This window comes from Carassius auratus, chromosome 1 (genome assembly GCF_003368295.1).
Source record: "Carassius auratus strain Wakin chromosome 1, ASM336829v1, whole genome shotgun sequence".
NCBI lineage: Eukaryota > Metazoa > Chordata > Actinopteri > Cypriniformes > Cyprinidae > Carassius > Carassius auratus.
The window spans coordinates 15,870,175-15,897,441 of record NC_039243.1 but is presented as its reverse complement, the minus strand read 5'-3'; the positions used below and the strand labels follow the sequence as shown (position 1 = coordinate 15,897,441).

General features: G+C 37.1%; 2 protein-coding genes across 2 annotated transcripts; one reads left to right on the top strand and one right to left on the bottom strand.

The window, feature by feature from the left end:
* Nucleotides 1-2,357: 2,357 nt before the first annotated feature.
* Nucleotides 2,358-20,349, bottom strand: ercc5 (excision repair cross-complementation group 5). Its single transcript, XM_026254214.1, has 16 exons — nt 20,263-20,349; nt 19,641-19,743; nt 19,351-19,526; nt 19,151-19,266; nt 15,552-15,653; nt 15,418-15,472; nt 15,110-15,253; nt 14,801-15,002; nt 13,151-13,984; nt 12,356-12,561; nt 12,152-12,271; nt 9,164-9,377; nt 8,098-8,242; nt 4,051-4,251; nt 3,871-3,955; nt 2,358-3,120 (listed from the first exon to the last, which is right to left on the bottom strand). The coding sequence occupies exons 2-16, from the start codon at nt 19,726-19,728 to the stop codon at nt 2,683-2,685; spliced, it is 3,126 nt and encodes a 1,041-aa protein (XP_026109999.1). The 5' UTR covers nt 19,729-19,743; nt 20,263-20,349; the 3' UTR covers nt 2,358-2,682.
* Nucleotides 20,350-20,883: 534 nt separating this feature from the next.
* blzf1 (basic leucine zipper nuclear factor 1) lies at nt 20,884-26,938 on the top strand. Its single transcript, XM_026254369.1, has 7 exons — nt 20,884-21,034; nt 22,165-22,244; nt 22,346-22,770; nt 23,275-23,474; nt 24,211-24,339; nt 25,256-25,493; nt 25,902-26,938. Exons 2-7 carry the CDS (start codon nt 22,220-22,222, stop codon nt 26,085-26,087), a joined length of 1,203 nt encoding a protein of 400 aa, XP_026110154.1. The 5' UTR covers nt 20,884-21,034; nt 22,165-22,219; the 3' UTR covers nt 26,088-26,938.
* Nucleotides 26,939-27,267: the final 329 nt, after the last annotated feature.

The following is a 27,267-nucleotide window of genomic DNA, read 5'->3' as shown; positions in this document are numbered from 1 at the left end:
ACAACCCATCATGCTCAAAATGCACAAAGTCCACTAAAGGAAGTAGAGCTTTTTCACATTTGGCTCCCAAACTCTGGAATAGCCTTTCTGATAATGTTCAGGGTTCAGACACACTCTCTCGGTTTAAATCTAGATTAAAAACACATCTCTTTGGCCAAGCATTCAAATAATGCATCCCATAATTTGTGACTGCAGTTATATCTGAACAAATGCACATTATTATTCTTTAGCTTTGGTTAAACTAATTAATTTTACTTTGTTGGAACAGCAGCTATGCTAATGATGTCTCTATTTGTTTCTCTGTTCTGTCACGGGAACTAGGATTTACACAAGCTCCAGTCTGTATCCAGAACACCTGAGAAGAGATGACGCTGACCCTCAGAGGACCTCAGATGATGCTAACCCTGAATCAACAACAGAACTAACAAATATTTCTACAAATGTGATTGCATCATATAATAATTGCTGTTAATAGTGTTCACCGTCGGGTTGACTACGTCCTGTATTAATTTTTCTGAAAAATTCCTGTCATATATGCACAAACTGACAATCACCACTGATAAGCTACTATTAAATATTGTAGAAACTTGCTGTAAAGTTGATTTGAAATGATTTGTATTGTAAAAAGCACTATACAAATAAACTTGAATTGAATATATTAATATAACAAAGGCTACATTTATTTGATCAAAAATAACTTGTGAAATATTTCAAATTAGAATAACAGTATAGAATCTGGTAGAACTGCTACAAGTTTAAAATACACTTTAATACATTCTGTCACCGATGGAGTTTCGGTTCCTTGTCGCTGTCACCTCTGGCTTGCTTAGTTGGGGTCACTTCATCTACAGCGATATCATTGACATGATTGCAAATAAATGCACAGACACTATTTAACTGAACAGAGATGACATCACTGAATTCAATGATGAACTGCCTTTAACTGTCATTTTGCATTATTGACACACTGTTTTCCAAATGAATGTTGTTCAGTTGCTTTGACGCAATGTATTTTGTTTAAAGCGCTACATAAATAAAGGTGACTTTGACATAATTTATTCCTGTGATACAAAGCTGAATTTTCAGCAGCCATTACTCCAATCTTCAGTGTCATGATCCTTCAAGAATCCTTCTAATATGCTGTTTTGTTATCAGTGTTGGAAACAGTTGTGGTGTTGTGATGTTTTTCATGTATAACCTGTGATACTTTTTTAGTGTTCTTTGATGAACAGAGGGTTAATTAGAACTGCATTTATTTACAATATAATTTTATTTTGTAACAATATACACTACCGTTTAAAAGTTTGAGGTCAGTGTTTCAGGTTTTGCTTACAGTTTTTGAATATATGGCTCCATTTCTCATAACTCTACACATAAAACTACAAAACACATCATGCTAAATGTCACACATATCTTTCAAAAGCAAATACTTCTTTTAAAACTATTTTACAGTATATACACTGTAAAGAAGGGGGTAAAAATTATTTCCTTCTCAAAACAGTTTTGATTTCGAAGTGAACAAATGATGTATAAGTATGTGTTTGGAGTTTATGGTTTATATATATGAATATATGTGTTTTGTTTAATAACAAACTGAGTTTTAAGCACGTAATATGCTTGTATTTTTGCAGACTTGGGTTAAAGATTAGGTACATGAGTGAATGTTTTCACTGACTGGACTTCAAGAACCACTTTTAATGTCTATGTAGCTTTAAAAAACAAATACTTTTATTGGCATGGATGTGTTAAATAATAAAATGATAAAAAAAAGAAAATAAAGTAAAGACTAATATTGTTAGGAAAGATTTAATATTTTGAATAAATGCTGTTCTTTTCAACGTTTTATTCATCAAAGAATGCGAAAAAAAAAGTATCACAGGTTCCAAAAAACTTTTAAGCAGCACAACTTGTTTCCAACACCGATAATAATGTTGTATCAAATCAGCATATTAGAATTATTTATGAGGACCACTGAAGACTGTAGTGATGGGTGAGGAAAATTCAACTTTGGATGAGAGGAATACATTATATTTGAAAGTGTATTTAAACATTACATTATATCATAATATTTAAAAATATTAGTTTTCTCTGTATTTTCGATCAAATAAATGCAGCCTTGATGAACAGAAGAGACTTCTTTAAAAAAACATAAATCTTACTAATCCCAAACTTTTGAACAGCATATATATATATATATATATATATATATATATAAAAATATATGTAAATTATAAATTATATTCCAAAATACAGAAAATAAGATGCCATAAAATGCTATTTCCATTTTCCAAGTGGACTGGTGGATCGTTTTCATTTGAAAGCTTTAGAACAAACTATATCACGAAAAACACTAGATATGAGGTTTTTTAGACTTTTATTGTATGTGAAGAAACAAACTCTGTTCTTTTGCAAATTCATCTAAAGATGGTAAAAAACATAAATAGCAATAGACCTGAGATGTTGATGAACCATAAATATTTGGAAGGCTAATAGATCTGTTCTGATGAAGCATTACTCTTTTTTTTGTGGTAATTTGACATGATTCCATGTTGGCATTTCTCAAATGATTACACAGTATGTTAATTATACAGCTCATAGACAGCTCAGGACAACATTTCACATGTAAACTCACTCTGCATATCTGATGGCATCAGTAAGTATGTTTTGTATGTGTTTTTTGAATCATAATCTGTTTTGGCTCCTTCCTCTTCCTCCTCCTCGTTTACCTCTTCCTCTCGTTTTCCCCTCAAACACAGAGCGTGCTGTAACCATAGCGACCCCCTTCCCATATTCAGCATCATCCTCTGAGCTAGAGCTGCTTGACTCCGCCCTGGATGACATCAGCGACATGACTCCGCCTCTCGTCTCATCCAGTGTGTCTGCAGGTGAGTTCAGATGACACACTGACCCTATGAATCCTCCCGCTAACGGCCCTGTGGTAGCAGGGGCCTCATCCGGCTGTGAGGCCCCGTTCCTTCCCTTTTTAGACGGAGAGCTTTCTTCCTCCTCCTCTCTTTCTTTTCTCTTGAGGCAGGTGACGGCTCTGCGCAGACGCTGGCTATGGATCGACTGCCTCTCCTGCTGCTCCAGACGAAAGAATGAATCGATGCGCAGCTGCGTCTGCAGACAGACAATAACAGTGAGCCGTTAATCATCACAGACACCAAACAACTGACAAAGTATTCACTACCGGTTAAAAGTGTGGAATAAACAACTTTTTTTGGTTCTTCTGCTCACCAAGGCTGAAATTATTTGATAAAAAAATACAGCAATCTTGTTAAATATATAAAAAAAACGCTTATAGTGTAATTTATTTTTAGATTTACTTTTACTTTTGAACATTATTTTGATCAAAGAATCCTGAAAAATATGCAGCAGCACAACTGTTTTCATCATTGATAATAATCAGAATTTTCTTCAGCAGCAAATCAGCATATTAAGAGTGATTTCCGAAGGATCTTGTGACACTGAAGACTGGAGTAATGATGCTGAAAATGTAGCTTTGATCACAGGACTAAATGAAAGTTTATTTTATATTTACATAGAACACAGCTCTTTGAAATTCCAATAGTATTTCAAAAAATGTTTTCCTGTATTTTTGATCAAATAAATGTAGCCTTGTTGAGCAGAGGAGTTTTCTTTCAAAAACATTGAAAATCCAATCTTTTGATTTGTAGTGTACTAAATTCTAAGAATTTGTAAAACAAAAGTATTTACTAATATTTTTAATTAGCATTTGTTTTCATATTGTCAGTTTTCATTTTTAAATAGTTTTTAAATTACTTTTATTCCAGCAAGTTTTTTTTTTTCCCGTGAATTAAATTTATTTGTAATAGTTTTAGTTTTTTCACTAGAATTGAGGTCCATCACCTGTTGAGACTGAAGCTGCTTTAGCACTGGCTGTAGCGTTTCTTCAGTTTTTCTGCTGCTCCATCCGAAGCGGCTCTGACAGAATGTTTGACAGGTTAAGAAGCACTTCTGCTCATTTTAAACTGCAGCTGTTCAGAATGTGTTAAAAGCTAATCACACTGTTAATGACATGAAGGATATTCTTTGATGAGCTCCAGGTGAGGGTGGCCCCAGCTAAACGAGGCATCTGATTGGTCAACAGTGGGCTGCAGGTAAGCTTCAGCCACAGCAGGGTTTGGGAAACCAGGATGAAGCTGAAGATTCCTCAGTTTCTTCTTCACCTTTGTGTATTTGGGATTAGCAACCAACTTCTTATTCTCCTGTGCTTCAGTCCACCACTTACTATATCAGACAGAACACACATACACAATGACCCATGTTTCAAATTTTATGGTAAATACAGCAGCTGTGATGGCCATCACTATACCATAAAACTATGGTAGCAACTATGGTTTTACACGACTAAGCTTAAAATATATGGTTAAAACCTGATTTAATCTTAATATTGCATCTAGAGTACAATCTAATTTTGTACCTGTATAATATACTGATATAACCATAATAAAAGTGGTTAAACAGACATGACAAATTAAAGAAAACCACAAGCACCTTTTCTACAAGCTTTTGTAAATACTAATATATACAGGTGCTATATAATATCATCAAAAAGTTGATTTATTTAGCTAATTCCATTCAAAAAGTGAAACTTGTATATTATATTCATTCATTACACACAGACTGATATATTTCAAATGTTTATTTCTTTTAATTTTGATGTTTATAACTGACGACTAAGGAAAATCCCAAATTCAGTTTCTCAGAAAATTAGAATATTGTGAAAAGGTTCAATATTGAAGACACCTGGTGCCACACTCTAATCAGCTAATTAACTCAAAACACCTGCAAAGGCCTTTAAATGGTCTCTCAGTCTAGTTCTGTAGGCTACACAATCATGGGGAAGACTGCTGACTTGACAGTTGTCCAAAAGACGACCACTGACACCTTGCATAAGGAGGACAAGACACAAAAGGTCATTGCAAAAGAGGCTGGCTGTTCACAGAGCTCTGTGTCCAAGCAAATTAATAAAGAGGCAAAGGGAAGGAGAAGATGTGGTAGAAAAAAAGTGTACAAGCAAGAAATAACCACACCCTGGAGAGGATTGTGAAACAAAACCCTGGACTGCAGCTGGAGTCAGTGCTTCAAGAATCTCTACACACAGACGTATACAAGACATGGGTTTCAGCTGTCGCATTTCTAGTGTCAAGCCACTTTTGAACAACAGACAGCGTCAGAAGTGTCTCACTTCAAAAAGGACTGGACTGCTGCTGAGTGGTCCAAAGTTATTTTCTCTGATGAAAGTGAATTTAGCAGTCCCAGAGTCTGGAGGAAGAGAGGAGAGGCACACAATCCATGTTGCTTGAGGTCCAGATTGCACTTTGCACCTGCACACAGTGCCAAAGCTACTAATACCTGGTTTAAGGACCATGGTATCCCTGTTCTTAATTGACCAGCAAACTCGCCTGAACTTAACCCCATAGAAAATCTATGTGGTATTGTGGAGAGGAAGATGTGATATGCCAGAACCAAGAATACAGAAGAGCTGAAGGCCACTATCAGAGCAACCTGGGCTCTCATAACACCTGAGCAATGCCACAGACTGATTGACTCCATGCCACGCCGCATTGCTGCAGTAATTCAGGCAAAAAGAGCCCCAACTAAGTATTGAGTGCTATACATGCGCATATTTTTCATTTTCATACTTTTTAGTTGGCAAAGATTTCTAAAAATCCTTTCTTTGTATTGGTCCTAAGTTATATTCAAATTTTCTGAGATACTGAATTCGGGAGTTTTCTTAGTTATCAGTTATAATCATCAAAATTAAAAGAAATAAACATTTGAAATATATCAGTCTGTGTGTAGTGAATGAATATAATATACTATACAAGTTTCACTTTTTGAATGGAATTAGTGAAATATATTTTTTAAAAAATTGATGATATTCTAATTATATGACCAGCACCTGTAGAAGGTACACACAGTGTCATACATAAAAATACTAAACACTATCACATTAACACACATTACTCTATAATAATGCAAGCAACATTCATTAAACATAAAAGAAACAATTCTATAATTAATAAAGACAAGCAAGGAGCATACTTATTTAACCCTCATAACAAATTTGGGTCCATTTTGACCCAGAAGAGATACATTAAAAAAAAAACTAAAAAAGGGAAAGAAACTTTGCAAGTGTTTTAAGATACTATTTTTTTTTTTACATTTTTTTTTTTTACAATAATTTTTTAAGAGATATAAATATTCTTAAAAAAAATGTTACACATTTCAAGTATCATGTATATATATGCTTCTGTCACTTTTTCTCTTGACAAAAAGTGCTTTTATTCAGTCACAGAATGACTGAGAACAGGATTAATTTCAGACATGTGCTCCTCTTCACTTGCGCTGGTACGGTCCTGTGCTTGCAGTGCATGCTTATGGTGAGTCTTTAAATGCATACACAAATTTTCCTTAACCAGGAAGAACTGACAGACAGTTGACACTGAGAGGTCAAGTAAATACTTACAGCATTTTAATTAATTATAACTAGTTAATTAATTATTAATATTTCATATTTGAGCTGATTCGCTACAGTGTTTATGTCACATACATTACACGAGCTTTACGAATTATAGGACATTGAATCAGTTCAGACCAGCTTCTATCACCTACAAACAAACGGGCTGGTGGAACGATTTAATCGTCCTGAGAGAGGTTTGGGAGGTCGGAGAGCAGATGTGGGCTAGATCTGAAAACAAAAACTCTACACTTTGGAGCGGCTTTCTATGGGAAATTTGTTAAAGGCCCAGGACAGACAAAAGCCGGCTGTACAAAAGGGGAACCAGATTGCGTGTTTTTGAACCAGGAGATGAAGTGCTTGTATTAAGCCTCTTTCACACTGCACGTCGGACACGCAATATTCCAGTAACATTGCCTGGTCGCCTTCTGTGTGAAAGCAACCACGTCCTGGAATTGATTACCGAACTGAACCCGGGTCGGGGACCTAGTAACATTGCGGGGTTCAACCCGGAACGAGCACTGTGTGAACAAAAGCCAGATCTAATTCCGTATCAAAATGATGACGCGCATTATCGCGCGACTCTTTTACCGGCTGTTTTGAAGGAAGATCAACATTTGCAACGAAAACACATGTGCAAACTGTAATGAAGCAGAGATCAGTTAGTTCCTCACTTTCCGCGCTGACGCCGAGATTGTTTGCTTGCTTCAGTGAAAGTATAACGTGCCAAGCATTGTCGACTCGTACATTACACGTCACGCGCTGATGTCACGTGTCGTTACGGGATCTTCAAGGGTTGTGTGTGAAAGCACGCACATATCCCGGGTCATCACTGGCAGTGTGAAAGTGCAAAATCTAGCGACCCGGGAACAATTGCAGGAACACTTTACCCCTGTATTTGCCGGAATGGCAGTGTGAAAGGGGCTTTAGTCCCAACCTTCTAGTTCTAAATTACTCGCCAAGTGGCAAGGACCCTTATTGGTCAAATGGCAAGTGGGGGATATCAATTATGAGGTAATCTAAATGGACAGATTTACCACCTAAACCTTCAATAAAAAATGGAGCAAGGCGGCGCCATTGTTGCTGGCAATGGCATTAAGTAGAAAGGAAGACCTCGGGCCAGAAGTGAAAACTAAAGTCTAATCTCTCACTCTGGCCCTAGGAGGAGATCACCTCTCACCCTCCCAGCTCACTGATGTAGCTAGATGGCAAGCTGATTTTGTAGATGTGTTCTCGCCCCTGCCCGGATGAACCAATCTTATTCAGTACTATAACTAAGACAGAGCTGGGGCGGTAGTGTGCAGCCGGCTGTATTGTTTACCTGAACACAAGCAAAGGGCGGTTCAGAGTGAATTAGAGGCAATGCTTGAGATGGGGGTGAGCCAGATTTAGTGCCAAAAATGGACAGCTCCGTACTATTCTGTGTGGATGATCGCAAGTTGAATGCGGTGTCGAAATTCAACTCATACAGCTCAAATTTATTCGACACTGGACTTAAGAAAAGGGTATTGGCAGATCTTAGTATACAGATTTTGAATGTATTATGAGGGTTAAACAAAATACCAAGAAATGTTTCTCGTGCAGGGAAGTCTTTTTACGGTGTTTCTGACCTGAGTTGAACAAGAGGCTCTAAACCAGCACCAGGAAACTCGTTGAGGATCTCCATCCCTGTAACGTATCCTACTCCTGGAAGGCCTTCAGTGTAATCACTGCCCAACAGATATGCCAGATTGATCAGTTTGGTCCTGTCCAGGCCTACAGACGGATACAAGCTCACATTGGTGTCTCTTTCCACCTATTATACATGACAACTAACTGATCTCAGTAAGGATGCACAATATTATCAGAACAGTATTGAATTTGGCCAAAAATGGCTTAAAACCTAATCACCGGCCCAATATGAAAAATGATGCCGACATGCCTTGTCGATAAGATGAATAACTCGCATGTGTTCAGGGTGTGCTAACGATAAGATCACACCAACAGTGCCGTTATTCTTGACCAAAATGTTACCTGAATGGCAATTAGATTTATTTTTTTGGATTGTCGCATTTAATTTGAGAATGCTACAGAATGATGTGCGGTGTGCGAAAGAGTTAAAAGTTACTAGCGCGTGCAGTAGCAACAATAACCAGGTCCGAATGCCCGTCCGATAACATTAGACTGATAACATTAAGATTATTTTTCAATACATTAAGAATAAATAAAGAATTTACTGGTTTCATAAAATCACAAGTATGCTTTAATTTAAAGGTCAAAGTTCAGAAGCTATAACTTACATGAATAAAAGAAATCACTAAAATTATTTTATATTTACATATTTATTCATTCATGTGTAATGTGTTATTTTTTTTCTTTGCACCATCTACAAATGTTAAATCTTTAAATAAATTGTTATGGTTACCACATCTGTCTGGAAAAAAATGCAGTGATCGATTTATAGTTGACAGCTTTTAGGGTACTCTCATTATAAAATAACTTATTTTTTGTTTATTTAATTCTAACAAGCAAGTTTTTGTTAAAAACTAACCAAAATTATAAATAACTTGTTTACAATCTAATGTGTTGTTTCCAAACAAAAGGAAATATATCGGTATCGGCATCGGCCAAAATGAGTTGAATATATCAGCAAAAATCCATTATAGTGCATCCCTAGATCTCAGTACTGAAGCTCACCTAGTTGGTTCTGCATGTCCACGGACTGGTAATGCTCCACGTATTTGTTCTGGTTGAAGAAGTTCTTGTAGACTTGACGACCGCCGAAGAGCCAGATGTCGCTGTCGTCAGTGATGGTGCCGTGCGTCTGGTCCAGATGGTCCAGCGTTGCACATTGGGCTTCAGCCTCCATCGGAGCCACAATGAACGGCACACCGAACAAACGCAACAGCTCCTGACACCATCAGGAAAAAAAAACCACTTCATATCATGGAAACATGAGTGTCTTTGCATCAGAAGATATAGGTCATGTATAATGGTGTACTACTCATGCTATTCTGAAGTATGTACTAGTGTTTATTTTGTTAACGAAAAGTATGAGGAAAAATGTTCATTGACAAGCTTTTTTCCCATGACTAAGACGAGATGATGATAGGGTCAATAAAGAGACAGACAGACACAGACAAAAGGTACCTGGTGACCTGCCTGGTGCTCAGAGCAGTTCACCGGTCTCTATAGTGTTTCTACACTTAGGTCCATCACAAGCACGTTCTTGTTCGCACGGACATGGCAGCAGTGGCATTCATAATCACCAAGATGGTTTCTGTTCTCACCATCTCCTCCTCCTCACGATGAGCCTGAAGACGTGGGTAGACCGCTTCTCGTAACCTGAATGACTAATTCCACTGAGGAGAGATACCCTCTCTCAAGCCAGCAACTTAGGGTGCATCCGAAAATTGAAAAATGCTGCCTTCGGAGGTCGCATTCCAAGGGAGGAAGGCATCAAGGTACGTCAGAAATCAATGTCAGCTTCATTTCCTGTCTCCTGAGATGCCTTCATCTGGCCGGTTTTTGAAGGCAGCATAGATCCTTCACTGCCTTTGATATCCCACAATCCTGTGCATTCCATTCTGTGACAGTTAAGCCAAAAAATAAAGATGGCGTCTGAAAGTTGCGGTTGGTGGTCAGTTTGTGTGTAAATTTATGTTTCTGAACAGCGTTTTCCACTTTTTATGTGATTTCTAGCGAGAAATTAATATTGCAGTAATGAAATATCCACTTAGTTATCACCAAAGCTCTCTATATGTTGCTGTAGCTCATTAAACCATTACTCCGCCTCAGAAGCCTGTCCGAAATCTGTTTCATGAGGTGCCTTCGGGCAAAAACGCTGCCTGCAAAGTCATTGCCTGATAAGACAGCAAGGCAGCAAGTCACCTGCCTAAGTTTTCGGATGCAGCCTTAGTCTGGCATCCATTCCAGACTTATGGAAACTGTGTGTCTGGCCACTCGACGGAGTTTGCCGATGTCAGACTCGCTGTCATAGCAAGTGACATTCAGAGGCAAGCTCTCCGTTTCCTAGACGTCTCTACGTGGAGAGCCTCTGAAAATTGTTGCACTTCGAAGAGCTAAGTTTCGTCTTTTCTACAAGAGCGTTCGGATCATGGCCGTATGCCCTCCATGCTCAACTGTATGTAGCGGTCATATCAGTGTTCATTCTGACATCGATGGGTTGTCACTGGGGAGGAATGATGTAATTACATTTCTATGGGGCGTGAGGAGGCTGAACCCCCTTGCCCATCAAGTACCCCTGCTCGGGACCTTGCTTTAGTAAAAAAAATAAAAACACTATTTCTGTAGTAGGCGGCACTGGTGCTGCTAGCGCCTAGCCAACTTACACACAGTTCCCCAGGCTGATGCGCAGTCTAACTCCAGTAAGCTCCATAGCTGCATGTCTGAAATGTGCTGCTTATGCGTACTTGTATGCAGTGGCTGTAGCATGCATTGCAATTGCCGTTGAGTGTTGCTGTGCTTATTTGTCGACTCCTCTTATGCCAAGCTCCCTTCACAGTAATAATTACTGATGCTCAATTTTTTCATAAGCTCTCTTATTCAGTTGAAAGCTTCTGATGAAATGCCGCTCAGCGCTGCTTATAAAAGGCACTTTCCAGCCATCTTTTCCTGCACTCAAGCGCCATTTGTCATTGCAATGCAATTGCGTTAAGAGAATATGGCTTCTGTATTTGAGGAGAGGTGTTTCCCCCAAAGTGTCACATTATTCGTTTTACTTACTGTTAACTTGCTCTAATGGTGGATATGCGTCTACTCTTAAGTGCAGGTGAGGACACATTCAAGCTGCTGGAGGCCATGGAGAAGCAGATCCATGACCTACTGTAGAAGCAGGTCCAGCTGAGAGAGCAGAAAACACTACTGGAAACATCCCGGGCTGACTCTGAAAAGTCTGAAGTAGGTTTATGGTGCAGTGTTAATACTCCCACCACCTCTACTCTGTGTGATTCTCTGCACAGGCCCCATGCACACAGATTTTCCCAGGTCTCCTTTACTCTGGCTCCAGGACACCATGGACCCTGGATCCACCATAGGACCACAGGACCTCTTCCCATCCAGTCTTCAAGCTCAACCCAAGGATTATTGTCCCAGGACCGATTCCCATGTATCGACAAGTCAAATCTCAAATAACTGCTGTGATGGCTTTGGTTTTACCAACGTAAATAATAGAAGTACCTGTGTACTCCAATCTATAAAGACTATAAAGAATTTAATGCAGGATCTAGAAAAAATCTGATCGTGATTAAACCAGAAAAATGCTAACTATATAAATAAATAAATAAAGCTATTGTTCCAACCACTAAAGACTGATTCACAAAAATCCTGCTATATAACGGTATATAATATATAATATATATAATGGTTTGAATCAGTTGTTTTCGTTTATAATTTTAGTTTTAGTAATTAGTACTTTTTAAACATGTTTTTATTAGTTATTTTAGTACATCGAGATAAACTAAATTAAAATGAGAAACGGAGGAGTTTTTGTAGGAGTTTCCCTTTCAGACATTTTTGGGAGGAGAGTATATTGATTAATCATGCGAGGTGATTTACTAAGGTTTGCGTTAGTCAGTTCACTGGTATTTGCCATTATTTAATGCACAAAAAAACATGACTAATGTATTTTCCGCACAAGCACATGTTGTGTATAAGGATGCTGACCTGGCTCTCCTGGTACATCTGTCCGGTGACCGAGGTGCTGCTGCGCTCCTGCTGCTGCTGCTGCTCTCTCAAGCTCATTTGCTCACACTGCAGTTCTCTGTCCAGCTCCAGCAGCTCCTCCTGCAACACACACACTGATGTGTTACACAGCACACAATCACTGCACCAGAACTACAAAGATTCAGAGAGAACAGTGAGATCCACCGCGTCGATGTGATCCCACTCGCTTGCAGCAGGAGGAGTTTCATCTATGGACTTGTTGACTTCTTCACTCTTATCCGGGCTCTGGATGCTGGACTCTTCCTTTCTGCTCTCCTCTTCCTCCGCTTTCTCTTCTGAGGCTTCTGCTTTGACTTGAGATTCTTCTGTTTCAGATGGTTCCTCTGCATCGGACACCTCGATGAAACTCTCTGCAGAGACCAAACAAACAGGTATGAACACATTCAAATGAAATGTTTAAAACATCTAAACATTGATGAAAGGCTAATTAGTAAAACATAAAAATTTAAATAATAAAAAAATAAAAACAATGAAAATAAAACACAAACTAAAAATAAATGACATAATACAATTTAAATAATTATAAAAGAAAACCAATCAAAATAAAACTAATATAAAAAATATATTAACTAAAATAAAGAATTATAAAATTACAAAATTTATCAAAACACGTAAAAAAAAAAAAATCATAAAAATGTCAAATTCAAATAAACCATTAAAAAAAGAATCTAAATAAAACACTCACTAGAAAAAATATCTAATATTTTATTAATTAAGACGCATGTTGTGACCATTAACTGGAATAAGGGAACCGGTCCGTGAACTTACGAATGTGATGAGAAGCTACTGAAATACTTAATACTTAATACTTAAATAAAAACTTAAAAAGGTGGCTTCAAGAAAATATTTTAGCTAAAAGGTTTGCGAATCCCTACAACTGTGATTGCTGTAATTTCTGTACCAGGAGCTCAAACATGAAGTGTCTGTGTGTATTTGTACCTTCAGAGCTGCTTTCCTCATCATCTTCACTTTTCACTTTGTTTTCCTTCATCTGATCTGTTCGGTCTGCATTCACAGGTTTGTCATCAGAGGAAGCACTCAGGTGTCTTTGCTTTAGAGGAAGTTGTACTGCAGCATCTTGTGGCTCACGCATCTCCTCTCGCCTTTCAGATACTGCAGAACCAAGAAGAAGCGGCGTTCTGGACAAATTCCTGGATCCTGAAGCCTCTTCCTGTGAGGAAATGTTCTTTCCAGGAACCTCCTTTGCCTGTTCTCCATCAGAGCTGCTCCTCGGGTCCGTTACCTCCACAGCTTTGTCTCCCAGAGCTTCCTGTATGGCCAACAGAGTCCTGGGAGAAACACCTCCATCCTCAGTCACCTCCGTGACCACGCTTCTGTCAAGAACCACAGCTTCATCCTCGTCCTCTGAGCTGCTCGTGATGACATACGTCCTGCGTTTGTGGACGTCTGCGGGATCCATCATGGCGCTTTGGATGGCCTGTAGAGTTCGAGGCGACACGCGTCCATCTTCATCTTCAGATCCTGCTGTCCTTTGTCCTCTCGTGGCCACGGCTTCTTCTTCAGAGCTGCTGTCCATCATGGCGCTCTGGATGGCCTGCAGGGAGCGAGGAGAGGGAGGTGCTCCATCTGACGCCAGCAGCTCCTCCTCAGCACAGGATGTGGAGGAGGAAGGCTTGTTCTCATCATCCTCTTTCACAGGCCGCCACAAGGGCTCAGGCTTCCCTTTAGGCCTCCCTTTAGGTTCCCATGGAGAGCTGGACCACAGCGCTGGAGCCGGACGGCTGTCTGGAGTGATGGCTTTCTTCTGAGACCCTGAAGATGGGAACATATTTTAGTAAGACACCATTTTTTGAAAGAAATTAATACACTTATTCATAAAGAATGCATTAAATTGTTCAAAAGTGACACTAAAGATTTCTATTTCAAATAAATGATGTTCTTTTGAACTTTCTGTTCTTCAAGTATGCCGAAAAAGAGTTGTTCTTTTTTTAAAAATTGTATATTTGAATAAATAATTCTCAAACAAAACAAATCAAAATAATCCTTTTGAAAAAAATATGGAAAATATTTGATTAATTTTGCTGCATGTCACCTTTAACTAGAACCATTTTTAAGAAATTAGTACTATTATTCATCAAGACCACATTAAATTGATCAAAAGTGACAGTTCATAATGTCACAAAGGATTTCTTTTTTAAATAAATGCTGTTATTTTGAATTTTGTTCATCAAAGAATCCTGAAAAATAAAATGCTTCATGATTTACATAAAAATATGAAGCAGCGTAAATGTTTTCAACAATAATCAGAAATGTTTTTAAGCAGCAAATCATCATATTAGAATTATTTCTGGAGGATCACGTGTCACTGAAGACTGGAGTAATGATGCTGAAAATAGAGTTTTGTTCAAAAGAATAAATTACATTTTACAAACATATTCTTACATAAAAAACAAACATTTTAAATTGTAATAATATTTCAGTTTGTATTGCATTTTTCATTAAATAAATGCAGACTTCTTTCAACAACATAAAAAATATAACTGGCCTTAAACTACTGAATGCCAGTGTAGATGAGCTCAAAGCTACAGATATGCGCAGATGGCGCTCTAACTTTTCCACACCAGTGACCTTTGATGAGGATGTAGTGTGACGAGTCCTCTGACACCAGACGGCGGATCTCCATCTCATGGTCTTTGTTCTGGCCGTACGGCTGCTCCACTCCTCCAGAGCTGCGCTGGTTCATCTCCTGCTCCACTCCTTCCAGACGCTGGTTGAGTTTGTTCCTCTGCAGGAGACCCGCCAACTGATACTGCGAGAACTCACCTGACCTCTGAGACACCAGGATCAAGAGTTGAACAAGACAAGGTGAGAAATGTATTAGTGTTAACAATTATAATAGTGTGCCGCTGACTGTGATGATGATATGAAGGACAGCACCTCTGGGGGTTTGTGGAACAGCGTGCGTCGCCTCTTGCTGAATTCCTTCATTTCTTTTAAGATTTCGTGCTTGATCTCCGGTGGCATGAGGGAAAACTCCTCAGAGTTGATGTCTACAGAGTTAGGGTTGTCATAGACCTCTTCCTGAACAAGACAAATATTTTGAGATACACTCAGCTACTTGTTTATACAAGTAAAAAGTCAAAATTATGGTTTAATCATGGTTTTCAGTAAAGCTGATTTGAAACAAAGTGAATTGTGAAAAGCACTGTATAAAAAAAAAAAAAAGTGGATGGGATTGATCTCACCTGGAATCTGCTGTAGGTCTGCAGTGATTCGCCTCCATCTCTTTCGTCATCTGAACTACAGCAGCATTTACAATTGAAAACATGTTTCATCATTAACATCATGTCTAATAATTGTTGTTTTCCCACGTTCTCACCTGCTCTTGTCTCTGTCCTCATCAGGAGGAAGTGCAGGCAGAATGTACATGTCGTCTTGCTCATCTCGTCTCACAGACGACAGACTGGGAATCGCCTCTTGACTGTGGAAGAAGAACACACTGAGCATCAGTGTTTGGAGTAACATGTTACTTTAATTAAATTACTTATCGATTGAAAAGGCAAAGTAAGGGATTACTAGTCATTATAGCTATTATTTATTTACTTATAAAGTACTTGCATTACATTCTGTAAATAATTCCAACAGTTCTAAAATCAATACTGAGTTTGAAATCTACATTTATTGTCTAAAGGTAAAATTGACTGCTGCGTATTTAACCCTCTGCGTGCTGGTGCATTCACTTGCAGTTTTTCCTTATAACGGAAAAAATAACATAAAATACTCAGATACAGATGAGACTAAAATCAATAAAATCTATAAAGGGTCTACTTTTATTTGTGTAAACTGACATGAACAAAAAAAATGTGCTTTTGTAAAATAAAGGAAAAAAAGACGGCCTGCCTCTTTCGTGAACGTCTTTCTGAAACGTGCCACAAAAATTAACCAAAACTCAGCAAGTACTGGACACACAGACATGAGAAACATGTCTACAGAAAACTTTAAGCGTGTAGTTTTAAATGAACAAATTCAGTTTGAAAACTAATATTCTGTGATTGTGTAATCTGTAAGAAACTACAGCGGGGAACAGTCTTTTCCTTCTCTGAGCTCATTATCTCCAGCCACCTGCACGTAAACGCCCTCATCACCTAGATATATATATATATATATATATATGAAAAAAACCCAAACAAGATTCATCTAATTTTCATTGTTTTTGGAAGAAGACATGCTATGCGGAATAAGGTGTAATTTACTTTGTTTTATTAAAAAAATTATTTTGCAGAGGAGATCATTTCTTTAATTTATTCTTTCTTACATTAATTGAAATGTGCTGAAATATGATATTATATATATATATATATATATATATATATATATATATATATTAGGGCTGGTAAGCGATTAAAATGTTTATGGTGATTAATTCATCTAATTAATCGCACATCAAATTTATAGAAATTACTCTGAAAATATAATTTCTGATCAAGTCACTGTTGTGCAAAGTATCAAACAGAGATTAAAGTAGGCTCAGCAAGAAAAATTTGTTTGAAATGTATTACATATACCCTTTTGGACCATTAAATGATGTAAATGATGACAGAATTGTCATTTTTGGTTGGGTGAACTATAACTTGAATAATTTATTTTCTTAATTTTATTATTTATATGAAAATATGAAACTATTTCTTTAATGAAATGATACTCCAAATAAACTAAAACTGCCAGTAGGTGATGGTAAATGTCTTAATGATTAAGTCATCAAATAATTTATTCAATTCAATTCAATTCAAGTTTATTTGTATAGCGCTTTTTACAAAACAAATCGTTACAAAGCAACTTTACAGTATTTACAATATTTAGTAGTAGCTAGTAGTTTGTGCACATTTGACAGGATTTTAGAAAAAATAAAAATAATAATAATAATACAAGACGTAGTCAGCTAGACGATGAACTATCAATATTATTAATTAAGTTATTATATGATTCAGTCACATATTTAGCAATAATTGTTAGTTCTGTTTGTTGATTCAGGGTTCAGGGTTATTCATTCGCTTTATTCGTTCAAATGGTTGATTCATTCAGAAGTGAAGTAAATGGTTCATTGTGAATGGTTCGTTGAATCATTAGGCTTGTTCGACTTGAAGCTAATCATCATCATCAGACCGATCTTGTGTGACATCAAAGAAGAGCAAGAGCTTAGAGAGCAGACGCCTCTTTGTGCTTTTGAATCGCTCTAGTGGTACTTTGATGTTATACACCGATCGGTCTGTGCAGTGCCACTTCAAACCCAACACGACTATGGCCAATGGTTCAATGTGCCAAATGGTTCACCCAATTTGTTCAAAACATGAATTAAGAAATGAAATGCCGCTGTGGGTTGCTCGGAGATTAACAGTTCTGCTTTGTGTTAATATTTTGGTTGGCAAAATTTAGCAAAACAGACAACATTGTGTCTAAAATAACAAAATATAAACTTCTTAATGAACTGTTGTAAGATGAGTATCACATTTGCACTTAGCCTTAGACAGAATTAGACAGAATTTCAACCAGGGGCATTTTGCCTCATATCTTGAATTTTAGGGATATTCTTTAGGCTCCATCACGCAGCCAGTTGTTGCTCTGCTTCATATTAGTCATCAATCGACTAAGTGAAATGGCAGATGATCCACATAGGTCTGGGTCTAATATACACACATATACATATACACACACACACATATATATATATATATATATATATATATATATATATATATATATATATATATATATATATATATATATATATATATATATATATATATATATATATATATATATATATATACACACACACATACACATGCTTCCATTCTGTAATCATGTTTTTTGCATTAGTTCGCAACATGTCATTGTTCTGTACAATTTATTCTGTCTTTTTGCTTATTTTGCTGCAAATTTAAGCCGAATTATTTAGCTTGCCGAACATTTGGTGCATCCCTAATATATTCGCAACTTAATACATATAAGCTAAATGTTGTAAGAAACCAGAATGTAATTTTTTTTTATAATATAATAAAATATGATTTATATAATACAATATAGATATAAAGTAATGTGAATGTTTACACTGCAGCATGATGAATGTTACAGTCTAGGAATGTTTGAGATCTACTATCAGTTGACAATGTTTTAATGTGCCAAGCGATAAGAATTTAGTTTAGAAAATATCAGAATGTTGTTTATGTGCTGTGTGGTGATACAAAGCATTTGTGCGTGAATTGACAGTACACAATCATGTTGTTGTCAGTGTGTATGAAATATGGTACTCGTAGCTTTGAAAAGATTAACACTTACATCTTGATACATGTAAAATTACATTTTTCAGAAGCTTCTTAAGTATTCTTCATTCATGCACATTATTTTGCGTTCCATATTCAATTCTACAATATACATCTTTTTATATTTTATTCTTATATTTTTATTGTTTACTTTTATTTCATTCTTACATAGCGATATTTATGTATATTTTCATCTGTGTTGTTTTCTTTAATAATTGCACTGTCCATGGAGCGGACCTGACTCACATTTCACTGCTGGTTATATATGCTATATATAATTTTGTATGTGACGAATACAAATCTTGAATCTATTTGAATCTATAGAGTAATTCTATTTATTAACCAAAGGTTACATTTTTGTATTAAAATACTTAAATATTACAGTTGTTGTAAATTTAAAAGGCTAAACTATTCCATATTGGACTCAAATTGAAAGAATAAAGAGTTTCATTTCTATTGTCTATGAATCAAAGTTTTTACGGATTGTTAAACATAATTAACGATTTGCGTAATTAAATTACTTTTCAGAAAGAGTAATTATACATAAAATATTGATGTAATTAGTAATGAATTACTTTTTGAAAGAAACTTACCCAACACTGCAGTGAGCATGTTTTTCCGTGAAATAATGTCACTGAACATGATTTAGGACTCCTACCTTTGATCCCCTAAAGCTGCTTTAATGGCCTGTCTCTTCAGGAACGTCCGGAGGAGCTTCTCAGTGGTCTGTTTGGACTCACGGCTCATTTCTTCCCTCCGCTGTCTCCTGATGGCCTGAGGGTGTTCAGGATGTTGAAGCATCAATGCCCTGTTCCACGCTCATGTTTAACATGCATATATAACGCTGCTAAAGCTCACCAGCGTCTGTTTCTTGAGCAGCGGTGCGTCTCCATCGTACACAAACACGGGTCTGATGCGGAAGAACAGCAGCTTACAGAGCCGATGGAAGAGCGTGAGGAGATGGGCGTTCTGAACAGCATTCCCATCGCGATCCCGCACACCTTTGACCGCCTGATTCAGCCAGATGCTGATATCTATGACGAGTCAGTCATGGATCCAAACATCCAAATATATACAAACTCTATTGTTTACTACAGAATGCTTTTTATTATTGCATCACAATAATGGGAATTTGCAATAAAGGATACCAACAGCTAAGATCTTCCCCTCTAGTGTTTCTGGATTGACAGGTTTTCCTGTGCTCTCCAAGAGTTTCCACAGTCCATGAACTCCCATCACTTCTGCTCACACCTGCAAAAAAAACATGATCAACTCACTAATCTTTAACTTCTATACAATGTAAATAAGAAGCATGAAAAGAAAGGCCTATTTCCAACACATTAAGAAAAAAATTTATGCTTCTGTAAACTGTATTTAGGGAGAATACAAAGAAAAGTCCGAATTATGAGAAAGCTAAAATTATAAGAAAAGGTTACTTTTATGAGAAAAAGCCACAATAAGATTAAAAAGACAAACTAATAAGAAAAAGTTACATTTCTCTAACCCCCGACCGTTGGGTTAAGTCCGACTCTCTAATCTTTAGGCACGACTGCACGATCTTATGATTTACGATCTGAAGCTTTAACGTTATTCCATACGACACAGATTCGAACAGAGCAATGCAGTGATAATACATCTATTATTTTAAATTAAAATGAATCAATATTGCAGCTGATCCTTTCTGCACATTTGTGTTTCTAATAAGATTGTTTAATGGTAATGTGCTTAAGAATAGTTGTTTAAATATTGTATAAAAAATTTCCCACAGACCTGCTCACAGAATCAGGACCATAACATCCAGTTCGCGTTCGGGCAAGTCCCCGGAAACACGTACCGAACACAATAGTTCCACCGCTCATCCGGTCCGCCGCCAGTGTTGCCAGATTGGCGGGTTTGAATTCGATTATGCGGGTAAAAAATTGGTTTGGGTTGGTGGAAAAAAAATGGGCTGATTTGGGGTCAGTTTAGCGGTTTTCAAACATCTAGGCTAACGCTAATTGGTTGACAAACAAACCCCAAGCCTCTGTACTGCAACCAGTTATCATGATTCATGACGTTATTTAATACACACAGCCATAGTAGATTCGGGCTGATGCGCTGAGGGGTTTAGCGCAACAAGGGATCAGATTTGAATGTACAGCTGTATATTCAGGAGAGCACTATGAAAGAGTGACCTGACGGCTCTAATATCATTGTAACTCTAAAATCAGAGCACAGTTGAATAATTTCATCAGAATCGAAACTGAATATGAGACTGTGCCAAGTAACGTTACTGTGTAATATTCTACAAAATGTACTTCACTAGACTTTCTCTAGTTCTGGTTCTGACTGTCCTATTGTTTGCATGAACGAGTGTGAAAATACCTGCGAATTACGTTGCTTATTACGATCACTTATCTAAGGAACATTTTGAATTTAAATCGACTTATTCTGACTGTTTACATTGACAATATGGAAATCGCCCTTGCAATCTGGCAACACTGTCCGCCGCGACCAGCTGCTTCCGGTTTCAACATGGAGCCTGTGAGCTCGACGCTCTGAGGTACGTGGCAAAATCCATTATAAAAAAGTATTATTTATCCTTTAGTAAGTTCATTACCATTGTCATTATTTTGTGAGATTTAGAATTTTACATGATATCGTAGGTTTTATTTTCTAGAAGCAAGTGTTTGCTTTGTTACTCAAACCAGCCACAAACAGATAAACAAAGACCGATAAACAAAGACAGATAAACAGCGCAAAGGTCGAACTTCTGTTTATCAGCACGTGCTTATGTTTTGAGAAACAGTCTCTATATATTTCTGTGCATAGACGTCTTTTCATTCCGCGGGTAACTTAAGTTAACTAGTCGTGTTGATTAACGTAAAAACTTTACATCATGGCCTTGATAGATCGACGTCGCTCATGTTATATAATACACTTGAGCTCATCAGGTTTGATCCAGGCAGGACAAAAAACTAGCTTAACTTAAATAATGCTGATTAAACGAAGCGTATTTGTTTTTACTAATCTGTAGATTTGTTACAGTCACATTTTTATTCAAACTCCTCAGAAGTTGTCTTAACACTAGTAAGCTAATAATAATAAAATAGTCAGCATGTTAATGCTGTTGCATCTTGGAATTTCATTAAAAATGTATACAATTTTAGCATGTTTATTAAAATAATTAAAATAAAAATTTATGCTCCGGAGTCATCTAGACTGTTGCATCAAAAGATTTTAATAAGATACATTTTTGTATAGCAATTAACATAAAATATAAAATGTTTATAAAAATATTTTTCTGGACAAGAGTATCTAGAATTTTGCCTTATTGAATTGTAATATAATTGTTATATAATCCAAATATAAATTGTGTGTACAATTAGCATAAACATAGAAAATATAATTTCTATAAATAAATTGTACAGGAGTTATATAGACTGTTGCATCATAAACTTTTAATTTAAAAAAAATCTGAAACGGTGTATACATTTGCATAAAATGTAACACACACACATATACATATATATATATATATATTTTTTTTATGTTATTTTTCTATGCATGAGTCATCTAGACAGTTGCAGCATTTTCCTCTGTTGCATTAAAATTTTTATATATATAAAAAAAATAATTATAGGACTTGCATGAAATATAACATTTGTTGATTAAAATGTGACTATGACACAGTGTGCGGTACCTGTGTGATCTTGACTGGAGATAATAAGGGCCCCTGACTGCAGTCATGTCTGCTGAAGTGATCATCAAAGGTGAGTTCATCCGTCTGCCATCTGCTGATATACAGTTCAGTGACTTCAGTCTGAACATCACATCAGATTACAGTAAATCTCTGTGATGACTTCTGTCTCAGATGTGTCTGTGGTGGCGGTCCGTGGCCCTGGTGATGGCATGGAGACGGACAAGCCTCCAGGGGCCCCCGAACTGTCCGCAGAGCCTCCGCTCCTGAAGATGGGTACACCGAAGCACAGTCCAAGAGCGGTGCCAGCAGCGGTGCAGTCACCAGGAGTCTTGCACCTGGGGAAGGTGAGCAGAGACGCGTGTATCGAGGTGGATGCAGTGAGGATCGTGGTTCCCCGGGCCGCTATCAGCCGGAGCGCTCATGTGGGGCTTCTGGCTGAGGACAGAGGATCCCCTCAGCATGGGGATGAGCGTCCACCATCACCCTCCTCAGAGCCGCTGGACTACAGGAGCGCACTGGAAAAACTGCAGAACTCAGAGCGCCGTCTGCTGCAGGACAAAGAGGGGCTGTCCAACCAGCTCAGGGTCCAGACGGAGGTCAGACACTCGCTTACACTGTGTGATAATCAATACAGAATGGCTTTAGGTTTGTCACATACAGTTCTTCCTGTGTATACACAGTGGATGCATTAGTTTGATTTCATGTGAACGAGATCCTGTTTCTTGTGTTGGTTGGGATTGGTTTGAATGTTTCTGAAAGAAGGATCTTCTGCTTATGAAGGCTGCAACAAATATGTAGTCAAAACAGTAATATTGTAAAATCTAATTGCAGTAAAAAAAAAAAATTCTAATATATTGTTAAATGTAATTTATTCCAGTTATAATCAGTCGTGCTGCTTCATATTTTTGTGGAAACCATGCTATATTAGACTTTTTCGGACTCTCTGATGAATAGAAAGTCCTAAAGACCAGCACTTTATTTAAAATGGAAATCTTTTGTAATATTATAAATGTCTTTGATTTATTTAATCATTGTGCATTTTGTAATGAAAAAGCATATGTTGGTCTGGTCTGGTTTAATCTGGTTTGACGTGTTCTCAGGTGAACCGTGAGCTGAAGAAGCTGCTGGTGGCATCTGTAGGAGATGATCTGCAGTATCACTTTGAGCGTCTCGCACGAGAGAACAACCACTTGATCCTGGAGAACGAGGCTTTGGGACGGAGCCTGTCACACACGGCCGAGCAGCTGGAGCGCAGGAGCATTCAGTGTGACGTCTGGAGGAGCAAGTTCCTCGCCAGCCGGTGAGACCTAAATCAGAAACATGGGATACGTTACAAAACATTCTGCTTAAAGCTGCGGTAGGTAACTTTTGACGCTCTAGCGGTTAATAAACAGAACTGCTTGCATCTTGCAGAAGAACATCGTAGCCGGAGCTACTTCTCTCTGTTTATGTCTATGAAGAATCACAAAGGTACTGGGTTACTCCGCCGCAGTATCCCCGAAGCAATCTAAAATAGTCTGAATATAGACACTTATTATAGGTGCACCCTAGTGTTTCAGGACAAACCAAAAACACGGTTTGGAAAATGGATTCATGGTGTACTCTCTTATTATATACATTTTTCTACATTTTGAACACAAACAAAGTTACGGACCGCAGCTCTGATTGGTTGTTTCTTAACGGGAGCGATAGAGTTTCTGCAAATGGCAATAGGAGCACTGGGAGGAGCCAGAGGAGCTTGATTTTTTTTCACAGATTATCTGTCTCATATTATACTGTCAGGACATAATGACAGGTTTAACAAATATTTAAAAATATATTTTTACAAAAGTTACCTACTGCAGCTTTAAATTTGATAATAATTACTTGTACAGTGTTGTTTTTAACATGACTGTTTTTATCATATTTTCCTGTTTTTATATGCATACATAATTAGCTCCCAGCTAAAGAATTATGAAGAACACATACGGGAAGAAAATATACTCGAGTTAGTATTTCATGTGAGGAGGGTGATGCATGCATGTTTGTTCCTGTAGTGTGATGGCAGACGAACTGACCAATGCCAGAGCAGCTCTGCAGCGGCAGACCAGAGACGCTCAGTGTGCCATTCAGGATCTGCTGCGAGAACGAGACGAGTTCTCCCGGGACATGATGCACACACACAGGTGACCGCATTTCCCTCAGCCCACCTCCAAAAACCATTCAAAACATCTCCTTACTCAAATCAAGTATGAAAATGTTGTTACTTTAGTTATTTGCCAGGCAGTATTTCTAACAAAGTACTAAGTAAAACTGAATAAAGTAATAAAAACATTATAGACATAAAAAAACTACCAAGAATAATAAAAAAAAATATATATATATATATATATATAAAAAATTCTAAGAGTTTACTAAAGTAAGACACCACAGGTGAATAGGGTAACTTCAACACGACTGCAAGCTTTTTTTGTATTAAACATTTCCTGAAATGTTGTTTAAATATGCAAATGAGGCATTATTTAATTAAATATGCAGTAATAAGCATGCATTTCCCACACATAATTCTGAAACCTGGATGAAGCCAGGTTCATAATTCTGGTTTAATCTGTCGACATATTAGGGTTAAAGGTTCTTCCAGAGGGAATTTTGGATTGTATTTTTATCACAGAAAATACTGTCAACAGGTAGAAAACAAATACATTTTCACCATGATTTTAAGTATAAAGGGTTGTATAAATCAGTGTAAATGATATATGAACAAACCCCTCAGTAAAAGCCTTCAGAATATAGAGAGTAATAAAACTGAAAAGTTTGGTGTATGTAAGAAGAAAAACTCTTTAAAGATATGGATTGGAATTGAAATTACAGGTGCAAAATAGACCAAAAAACAGCAGTGCATAAAAAACACTGGTTTTGTCTGTAGTGTCTTGCCTTGATCATACTTAAATAAATACTTTGTTTAAATCAATGTAACAATCTTGCTAATGATGAATCTGAGGGTTTCTTTCAGCTGACAAAGTAATGCAAATGCAACTTCACATGTTCATTCCCCTAAGATTTGTGTGGCTGGAGTTGTAATGTTGTGCATGTGATGTGCAGGTCTCTGGAGCAGCTGCTGGTGTCTCTGCAGTGGGGTCGGCAGCAGACGTATTATCCCAGCGCTCAGCCACTCAGCACAGGAGAACTGGCCGCAGCCAATCACAAGCTGGCAGATGCCATCAACTCTCACCTGCTGGGAAACATGGGCGGCAGCAGCAGCAGCAACAGCGGCGCCGTGAAGAATAACAACCTGAGATCAGAGCTCTGCAACACACCGGCCGAGAAGATGGCTGAGAAGGTGCATTTCTCTCAGATTTTTCCTAAGATGATGAATTCATTAGAAATTAATAAATTAAAAACAAGAAATTAATTAGATTGAAAAAAAAGAAATTAATCATTAGAAATTGATTAATAAGAAACTGATTTAATATTAAATTAATAATTAGAAATTAGAATAATAATTAGAAATCACTAATTTGATTGAGAAATTAAGAAATTAGATTATTGTACTAAAACAGTCATAATAATTGTATAATTAGAAATTAAATAAATGATTAGATTAATAATAATAATAAGACATGTAATTAGTTTAAGAAAATACAGTAATAAGAAATGAATAATTAGGTATTAAAGTATTAGATAAATGATTTTAATGATTACAGAAGCTTGTTTTGGCCATTGAAAGCCTTTTTTGGTTCATCTTCAGGTGCTGCGGAGTTTAGACCCCATATCCTGCACTGAGACGGAGCCCGACCCGTCCACGTCTGAATCTGTTCATTCCCCGTTCCTGCCCAGTAAGAAGAGCATCGGCCGCTTCCACCCATACACACGCTACGAGAACATCACCTTCAACTGCTGCGAGCGCTGTAACGGAGAGCTGATCGTGCTCTAGAACATCACCTCAACCTTCAGGCAGTATTATGACGCTTTCCTTCACGCCTGTTCTCATGAAAAAACCAAAGACAAATCCCACAGACTCCGCAGCAGACGCAGTGCTGAAGCTTTGATCCTCACAGATGATCTCCGGATGTGATTCCTTTGTTTAAATGTACGGCTCCGATGTGGAGGATGGTGCCGCACACGTGTTTGAGGTTTCTTAGATTGGACAGATTGATTTAATGGAGGATATCTATCATCGGTTATTCACCCTCCTCCTGTTTCACACCTGCATGAAATTAGATTGATTAATTGATTAAAACAATTAGAAATGATTTAAATGATAATTAAATTAATGAGAGATTAGAATAAGAAATTAATCACTGGTAATTCATTCATAGGAAATTCATTATTAGATTAATAATGAGAAATAAATACATTTGAAATGAATTCATAAGAAAATAATAATCCAGTTTAGAAGAAATTGGAATATAAGATATGAACAATTAGAAATGTTTTAAGATTCAGTAACGGTAAATCCAAATGTCCAAAAAGGTCCAAAATGTCAAAAAGCAGCTTGAAAGTATCACATGTATTCCACATCTGAAATGAAGCACGTGTGTGAAACAGCATGAGGATGAGTAAACGATGAACTGCTGATGTAGATGTGTATGACAGTGAGAGCTATGAGCTTTATTTATATGATGCAGTGAAAGATGCTGCTGCTGAATGGTGTCTGTATTTACACTGTATTTTCATCAATATTCTCCAAGCAGACATTTAAGTGTTTTCCTGGACTGTTTTTAAACCATTTCGAGAATATTATCTCTTTCTTAAATTACAAAAAATAAACAGTTTGGAGTGAAACCTTTCTTTTCTTGTTTTCCTCCATCGTACTAGTAAAACATTTATTTTGAATGCACTGATTTTTAAATGAAACCAGAAGAAAGATTATTTTCACTTTCCTTACCAGTTTGAAATCGTAAAACTTCATAGCCAGAGCTGAAACATCATAAAATATCATTAATTTCATGAAACCCTAACCAGAACATTTCCAGTTCTATCTGTGGCCCAAAATGAAAGAAAATGGAAGTAAGTTACTTAAAGAAAATAAATCCTGTTTTTTTTTTTCTTCCACTGTGGCAATATTTTCAAGACACACTCTCTTGAGAACTATTTCTAAATCATGGTATATA

Excerpts from the sequence above, each read along its gene's own strand:
- ercc5 (XM_026254214.1), bottom strand. The coding sequence starts at position 19,728 with ATGGGAGTTCATGGACTGTGGAAACTCTTGGAGAGCACAGGAAAACCT. Across the intron at positions 15,003-15,109 it reads TGTTCCACAAACCCCCAGAG|AGGTCAGGTGAGTTCTCGCA; the intron begins GTGCTGTCCTTC and ends CTGGTGTCTCAG. Across the intron at positions 3,956-4,050 it reads CACCTGGAGCTCATCAAAGA|ATTCTGTCAGAGCCGCTTCG; the intron begins ATATCCTTCATG and ends AACCTGTCAAAC.
- blzf1 (XM_026254369.1), top strand. The coding sequence starts at position 22,220 with ATGTCTGCTGAAGTGATCATCAAAG. Across the intron at positions 23,475-24,210 it reads AGCAAGTTCCTCGCCAGCCG|TGTGATGGCAGACGAACTGA; the intron begins GTGAGACCTAAA and ends TTGTTCCTGTAG. Across the intron at positions 25,494-25,901 it reads CCGAGAAGATGGCTGAGAAG|GTGCTGCGGAGTTTAGACCC; the intron begins GTGCATTTCTCT and ends GTTCATCTTCAG.